Source organism: Podarcis filfolensis, assembly GCF_964270895.1.
Source record: "Podarcis filfolensis genome assembly, chromosome: 4".
NCBI classification, from domain to species: domain Eukaryota; kingdom Metazoa; phylum Chordata; class Lepidosauria; order Squamata; family Lacertidae; genus Podarcis; species Podarcis filfolensis.
In genome coordinates this window covers 84,939,658-84,948,289 of record NC_139607.1, presented here as the reverse complement: position 1 = coordinate 84,948,289, position 8,632 = coordinate 84,939,658, and the positions used below count along the sequence as shown (strand labels likewise).

At 45.0% G+C, this 8,632-nt stretch overlaps 1 protein-coding gene across 1 annotated transcript; it reads right to left on the bottom strand.

Annotated features, from left to right (window-relative positions):
• Positions 1-1,357: 1,357 nt before the first annotated feature.
• On the bottom strand, positions 1,358-8,347 carry LOC310760907 (collagenase 3-like). Its single transcript, XM_083610133.1, has 6 exons — positions 8,169-8,347; positions 6,306-6,526; positions 5,808-5,953; positions 3,738-3,863; positions 2,911-3,072; positions 1,358-1,922 (listed from the first exon to the last, which is right to left on the bottom strand). Exons 1-6 carry the CDS (start codon positions 8,274-8,276, stop codon positions 1,909-1,911), a joined length of 777 nt encoding a protein of 258 aa, XP_083466259.1. The 5' UTR covers positions 8,277-8,347; the 3' UTR covers positions 1,358-1,908.
• Positions 8,348-8,632: the final 285 nt, after the last annotated feature.

The window sequence follows — 8,632 nt, the reverse complement described above, 5'->3', positions numbered from 1 at the left end:
AATGGAAAGTTCACAAGCAGTACCCACGTGCAACAAGCACTGTCCCTATTGGTCAATCCCAGCAGCGGCATGTTGCCTTTGAGGCTGGAAGTATTTGTAGTCATTGTATAATCTGTCTTTCAAAAGTAGTAAACAGGTGAAATAGAGGTGTAGGTATATTGCAATTTTCTTGCATGGATAGAAATATTCCCTGGGTGACTTTATGATCAGAATGCAGTAACAGCTCATTAATTTCATTGCATCTGAGGGTTTTTCCCCCCCAAAAAGCAGCAGGAACCACATTAACTCTTATAACTTATAATTTAGCAGAAGTGCTAAATCATGTTTTGCGCATGCGCAGAAGGCCAAATTGCAACCTGCGCATGTGCAGACACGCAGATGTGGGTTGTGAATGCTGTGGGTTGCAAACGTGCATCCCACATGGATCACGTTCGCAACCCGAGCGTCCATTGTATAAAGACAAGGAAAAGTTTTTTACAGTCCTTTTTTCATTTCAATCTTTACAGAGAGAGGCTATAGAACCCAGCCTCTTGGATAATGGTGTTGTCCTGAGTGAATCTCCACCCCCCATCTCTCCCACTTCCTCATTCATCACTTCTACGGGTGCCACTAAGTGCCCTCTGTCTTTGAGCTCTTTGCTCTCCTACTTTTAAGGCTCGCCGGGTTCTGGGAGATGGAGGGTCTAGAATGCCTTCTAATGACAACTTGTCAGTCAGGTGTTGCTCTGGATCTTCCATGATTTCCCAACTTTCCCCCTCAGCTGCCTCTGAGCTGCAACCTCCCTTAAACCACTGTTGTAAATCTATACAGTCTTCCACTTCCTCCTCCCTGGAAGGTCAGGATGGAGAGGCTGTCTTCACCATTCCTTCTGTCCCCTGACAGGCAGCTAAAAACACTAAGGTTTTCAGCAGAGCTCCTTCTTTGAGTCCCTCCATCTTTGAAGGTGTTGGAAGTTATTATGGGTAAAGGGACTTCACAGTGGCTGGGCAACCACTGGCCAGAGGGCAGAATGTGGGTCTCCAGGCCTCTCTGTCTGGCCTGTGAAACTCTCTCCAGTCTTTGCTCCTCATTGGGTCAAATGGTTTTACATAACTGGAATATGTCCTTAAACTCCGATAATGCCTCTTGCTTATGGAGGATAAAGTGTGATGAAACTAGCCCAATAAAGACTATATTCATTGCTCCGCCCACTGTTAGCTCTGGCCCTGCCCACCACTGGAATGTGGCCCTTGGAAGGTTCTCCAGAAGGAACTCTGGCCCTCTGCTTTAGTTCTGGTTTGTAAGCTGTGCCACAAACTTGCTTGAATAGTGAGGTAGAAATTTCCGCAAAAAATGTTATGTAAATAAATAGCACAAATTTAAGATATTTTGCTTTATTATTAAAAAGGGCTTTCCTGCCCTAAAACAAATGTGAACTAAACAAGGTGGAAATAGTTCATGGTGTTGAAACACATAATTGGTTCGTCCGTTACAACCCAGTTTGTGGGTGGAACTGAACAGAGAACTTTAAAAAAACAGCCTTTCTGTGTGTGTCAAAGTTGATCAGGCCTGAGACACACAGCACAATGTTTTCTTTGCAAAAGGTAACACAATGATATCAGGACAAGCAACCAGACCATAACCCGGAGTCTTCCTTTGCAAGCGAATACATAGATAAATAACCAGACAGAAAATGAAAGTTCAAAGCTTCATCACCTAATTAAGTATTGCAGATTTTAGGACTTTTTCTCCCTTGTAAAGGGAAGCCTTGGAAAAGGGGAATAGAGACTAGAGTGAAGAAATTCCCCTATATGTGAATATATCGTAAACATAAATGTCTCTAAGTTGGCCCTGGTGCTGCTTCTTGTTAGGGTTGCCAAAGATGTTTAAAGATACAAGATGAATTTTATCCGTGATGCTTTGAGGGTTTCACTTTGGCAGTCCTGAGGAAGAAAAATAAGGATATTTAAGAGACAATAAATAAATTATGCAATTAAGTTAAAATATCCAAGGAAATACTACCAATATCTACACAAGTATCTTCAGACAAAATTTGCTCAGTAAGGAAATATAGGTTTCCACCCTTATTTCTCATACATATCAATGGGGTTGTATAGATGTATAGGATTGCAGACTTACTATATTTTATGTTTGGTTTTAAGTCTTGTGGACACAGTCATAAGACTTCTGTACGCAGTATGAAAAATTTCCCCTTTACCCTGTATTCAGTTTTGTGGTGTGTGGTACCAGTAAGTATACTACTACTACTACTATTACTACCAATATTTCCATTATTAATTAATTAATTAATTAATTAATTAATTAATTAATTAATTAATTAATTTTATTAATATTCTGGGTGGCTCCCAACAGAATATTAAAAACACAATAAAACCTCAAACATTAAAAACTTCCCTAAACAGGGCTGCCTTCAGATGCTTTCTAAAAGTCAGATAGTTGTTTATTTCTTTGACATCTAGTGGGGGGGTGTTCCACAAGGCGGGCGCCACTACCGAGAAGGCCCTCTGCCTGGTTCCCTGTAACCTCACTTCTCACAGGGAGGGAACCGCCAGAAGGCCCTCGGAGGAGGACCTCAGCGTCTGGGTTGAATGATGGGGGTGGAGACTAAGTGGCCCAACATGAGCAAGTGGGATTAGTGCCTCTTCCAATGATAATGTGCTAGCCAGTGATGCTCCCCAGCCAATACATTATTGCATGGTGGGCACTATATGCAACAATGGAAATTTAGATGATGGTCAATTTCCATGGACCAAAAAGAAGATCCGTATTCTTACATATTTTTACAGCTTTGCATAGATCTCCTTTGCTTGATGGGAGCCACTGAAATTAGCTTGAGGTTATAGGGTTGGGAGGGGAGTCCAATTAATATGGAATTAATTGTGGGAAACAAGATTATTCACAGGAACTTACCGTATAATCTCTGAATCCTTTGCCTGTCGTTGTTTGGGAGGTTGAAGTTATTTGGGTTCACAAAAGAATAGGAAGGGAACATCAAAGAACCACGGACATTCGAATGGCTCAGTCCCAAGGAATGACCAAATTCATGTGCAGCAACAAGGAATAGGTTGATTTCTAAAAGATAGAAGAAGAAAAACAGGGAAGGGAGTAAGATGAGTGTTGAGTACATATTCCAAGGGGATATATGGTGGCATGTGTCCACCTCCAGCCCATGGATACATTCCCCCTGGCACATGTTGAAAAATGAAAATACTGCACATAGAAAACTATCATAGGGACATAATAATAGTCTGCTGGATCAACCCAAAAACTCATTTAGTCTGGTATTCTGTTCTCACGGTGGCCAACCAGGAGGGAGCCCCATTCAATTCAATGGAACTTGCTTCTGGGGTAGCTATGACTGGGATTGAGTTGTTGGTTCTGATCCTCATATCAGAATTCACAAATAATGGTTTACTGAATCATCCCTAGGGGCACCTAGAAGTTGGAACAGCCTCCCTAGAGGGGAATGCCGGACCCCATCACTGCTCACTTTGGGACAAGCAGTGAAAAGGGTATTATTCCAGCAGTTATTTTCAGGTTACCACTTTTCTCAACTGACTTTTGTTGCTTCGCCTAATATTTTGTCACTGCTGTGCTTTTATCTCTGTAAGGTCTATTTATAATGATTTGATTGTTGCTTGTGCTTTCAAGCTGCCTTGTTACACTGGGGGTTGGGAAAGGCGGAACAGAAATGAAGCCAACCAACCAACAGAAACGCTCTGCAGGAAATCGCTTACCTCTGTTGAATTCCGAAAAGCGCTCACTGTCATCAAAATGAGCATCTCCCCCTATGCCTCGTCCAGGAAAATAGGCATGAGCCAACGTCCCTCCTCTTCCATCAAAAGGAGAACCATCGCCATGGGCTGCATTTGAAAGGAAGTAACACCTACTGTCAGCGCAAAACTTGCAGTTAGGTTAGCAGTCACAATACACTGACATTTTCCGCCTGCTCGTGTAGCCCCAATCACCCTGCGGCTATTTGGCTCTCCAAATGGCCATGTATAGACACCATATGGTTCCCCCCCGATTGGTATTTCATTGTAGGTATATTCTGTAGCATGTTCTTGTCACAATAACAAGGCATCAGTGGTGGATTCATCCAGCTTTATTAGTTGAAACTATACTGGACCCTGCTTAGCTTTGCAAATCTGCTAGCCGTTTTATTGCTGCACCACTAGGAGGACCTGAGATGCTGCCATAGCACATTATGGTTGTCCAGAGGGGCTCTAGCACAACAAAAGCAGAACCGAACATTTGTAGTATGAAAAGGAAGTTATGGAGTATGCCATAGCAGGAAAGAAAGCGGCACGAGTAACCCAAAACTTTTTCAGGTACAAACAGTCTTGAAAGCAGACTCAGGTGTGACCACACCAATAGCATCATGAACAAATAACATCATGAGCGCACATGAAAAAGGCTGTCTGCAGGCACTCCATATCAGTGCCAGCAGTGGCAGCAGCGATTAAACCTTTGGATGAAATGCACTGTTTCTTGTGCTTCCACAACTCATGTTTCCAAAGAATTAGGAATGTCTGAGTAAAGGGAGTGATAGGACTAGACTGGGGAGAAGTCAATTGGGACGGTCACAGGTCTAGGTGGTGGTAGTTGCCTTTGGGGGTGGCGGTTTTGGGATATATATATATTGCCCCTCACCGACCCACTTCCTTTTTAAACAGAACTATACTGTCTCTAGGGGACGCGGGTGGCGCTGTGGGTTAAAGCCTCAGCGCCTAGGACTTGCTGATCAAAAGGTCGGCAGTTCGAATCCCCGCGGCGGGGTGCGCTCCCGTCACTTGGTCCCAGCGCCTGCCAACCTAGCAGTTCGAAAGCACCCTCGGGTGCAAGTAGATAAATAGGGACCGCTCTGGCGGGAAGGTAAACGGCGTTCCGTGTGCTGCGCTGGCTCGCCAGATGCAGCTTGTCACGCTGGCCACATGACCCGGAAGTGTCTGCGGACAGCGCTGGCTCCCGGCCTATAGAGTGAGATGAGCGCACAACCCTAGAGTCTGGCAAGACTGGCCCATACGGGCAGGGGTACCTTCACCTTTTTATACTGTCTCTAACTGAGCTAAAGGGACCCCTGACCATTAAGTCCAGTTGTGGGCGAGTCTGGGGTTGCAGCTCTCATCTCACTTTATTGGCCGACGGAGCTGGCGTACAGCTTCCGGGTCATGTGGCCAGCATGACTAAGCCGCTTCTGGCAAACCAGAGCAGCGCACGGAAACGCTGTTTACCTTCCCGCCAGAGTGGTACCTATTTATTTACTTGCACTTGGACATGCTTTCAAACTGCTAGGTTGGCAGGAGCAGGGACCGAGCAACGGGAGCTCACCCCGTCACGGGGATTCGAACCGACAACCTTCTGATCGGCAAGCCCGGTAAGCTCAGTGGTTTAGACCACAGCGCCACCCGCATCCCTCCTAACTGAGCTAGTTAGGGCTTAATTCTTTTCATAAGGACTGACAGGTTCTGGACACCACTAATGTTAAGGATAGGGCCGGCTTGACTATTCCTCAGGTTGAAACAATCAGCTCAGGTTTGAATGGTGCAGCAAGCATTTTTAAAGTATTAGCCCTAGTAGAGGCAGGGAGCACCATTGCAAAACATATTTGCCCCTGTTTATGGACAAAGAAGGCTACTTAGAATTGGATCAGTGAAAGGATCTCCCCCCCCCACCATGGTTAACTCAGAGACAATTTTCTGATGACTGTTCCCAAGTAATGCTCCAGAAAAGGCCCCACTCTATGTGTTAAAAAAAACAATGTTCATGTTTTATTTGGGTATTTCATAAATATAAACATCCCTTACCACCAGTCGCAAACCAGATTTCAATATCAGCAGGTCTGGAAGTTCTCCTGAACTGCAATGGGGTCACATCGCTCCACACCCTGAATGCCTTTGCTATTGCCTCTTCCACCTTGGACTTCGGCATATCTGGGGTGTAGTTATTAATCCTGTGAGCAACAGGGAAAACCAAAATATTAGTATCCAGGAAATGTCACTTCTGATATGTTATGTACTGAAGTTCTCACCCTGGGCCAGCAGGGGGATACTGTAAATAGTTATGCAAATAAGGGATCGAAAGTGACGTTCAGTGATTGGATAGTTTTAGAAAGTTGTTACAGTAACGTTGTACTGGAGCTCTATATAAGCAGGCTGACTGAGCCCTTCAGTTCAGTTCTGTCCTGGCCTGTGAATAAACAAGAGCTGTTTGAAGAATCGCTGTGTCGTCTAATATGTTCACCCACAACTTTACATGATATTTCAAAGGGAGAGAAAGAGAGAGGAGACTTTAGCGGGGCTAACCTGTATGTCAGCAATGTCTTTCCCCATCTTACTGCAGATTTTTCTGAGATATCTGAGACTCCACACCGAGGTTGCTCCATTGTTGCCATCGTTTCTTGGTTCATCTTCCCAGTCACAGTCAAATGAAAGAAACTCTGCATTTGTCTGAGCTTCTCCTCTATGCTTTGACCGCCACTTTTAAGATGTGATGATGATGATGGGAAGTACTTATCGAGATAAGCCTGTACCAGGAAGCAAGAAAGCCAAATTAAGAGCCTGCCATCATGCATTTATTGAACCTTGCAAATGACATTTTACTGATGGTGTGAATGGAGGCAGCTGGGCCAGACATTTGAGTTGTTTCCTTTCCTTCAGGAAAATGAAAGGTTTTCATCGGCAGAAAGGTGTAGGAAGTGATTTCTTTTGGCAATCTCCCTCCCTTTGCACCCTCTCTGGAAGGTCCTCTAACCCAGGATGATATGCACACCAACACATGAAATCCTACCTACAATAAGAACATAAATAAGGTGCAGTTTTATAAAGCACATTGTGTAGTGGCCTCCACCAATCATCTCAATAAACTCTGCGCCTTTCGAACGGTGATGGAAATATGATACTAAGGGGGACCAATGGTACTTCCAATTGGATGGCATCCCACCATTGGGACAGCCTCGCATCACCTTGTAACAGGCAGTGCCCATCGCTGGTACCACCAGAATGCCCTTCGCCACTGATCTTAAGCCTAAGCATTCAAGGAGATAAGGGGCTCCACCAAACATTTGGGTCCATGACATTCAGGGGTTTTGTAGACCAGAGTTACACCCTCAGATCAGGTCCAGCAGCATAAAGGCAACTGGTATTATCAGAAGGATGCTGTCCCATTAAGGCAAATGGAGAGCTGCCCCACCAATCCCCAGGCTGCCCTTGGTCAATCTTCTCCCTCCTTATTTACAACCAGCTGTGGGGCTGCTCTGCCTGCCATTGGCTCTGGCTCCCCCCACTGTTGGTCTTGTGCCTTACCAGCCCCAATGGGCAGCAGCCACTGCTGGGTGCTACATGGCTCCACTTTGGGATGCTGTACAGCAACCAGACTGCAGCATTATTCACCAGCTGAAGCTTCTGGATCCCCTTTAAGAGCATTGCAGCAATCCAGTTGTGATCACCATGTTTGATTAATGTGTTTGTCTCATTTGCATAGAACCTGGGGGGTGGGTGGTGGGTGGGGTGGAGAGAGGAGTCCCATTTCAACATGAAAAGGGACTTATCAGCGAGAGGAGCTGAACTTTCTTCCCCTGCTTAACTCTTCCGTGCTCTGTTGCCCCTGCCACTTTGGTCCAAACTCTGCAAAAATGGCCTATTTGTTCGAATAATGTAATGACGATGATCATGGCAGGATCAGACCCCCACTATGAACACACATATGTAGATGCATGGCTGCCGCAGTCATATCTAGGTTGGCTGTAGTTTGAACAAATTAGACCACCACATCCTTTGCAATTAAAGTTTGTGGATGCAACCAATTCCATTGCAAATCTCAATTTCAGACTAGGACTGTGGACTGAAGGCAGCTGCTGTTGCTGCCTTGCAGCAGTTAAGTGGGTCTGGCCCTGGTCAGTGCCTGGATGGGAGATCATATGACAAAGTCCACTATACATTTATTTATTGAATTTACATCCCACCCTTCCTCCCAAAGGAGCAGAGAGCTGCAGCTTTATGTTGGAAGAGATGATGTACACTTAGAAGCAACAGGTCACGTGCTACCCACAAACATTGACATCCATCCTTCACAGCAACATAATACACGATTAAAAATAAAGCCTTCCCTACAATATAGTGGCAGGACAGCTAATATTTACTGCCGGTAAAAGCTTTGACGTCACATACCTCTACAAACTTCATATCCTCAACGCTCTGTGCTTCAGGGTCGTGAGCTATTGGGACAGCCAAGCTGTAAGGCAGAAAAAGTGCCATGCAGATCAGGGCGCTGTTCATTGTGGATCTTACTGAAGGACCTGTATCAGAGGAGAAGATCTTCAGCCTGTGATGTCTGCCAAATGCACATGGAACCTTTATATAGAGACATTGCACATCTGGTGGTGGCCCCCACTGACTCATGCCATGTTGTCACATTGTCTGTGGCTTTGTGAGTTTATGTCATACTTTTATTTTTTGGGGGGGGAGGAGGAAACATGAAGTGGTAACTCTCTAAAGGAAAAACCCCCACCGCTCATCAAGTGTCAGTCTTACATAGGAAGCAACCTACCTTATTCCTCTTTGTTGCGTTGTCAGTTGAAACTTCAGAGTAACAAGGAGACTTCCCCAAATCCATCTGCAGACAATTTCTTTGC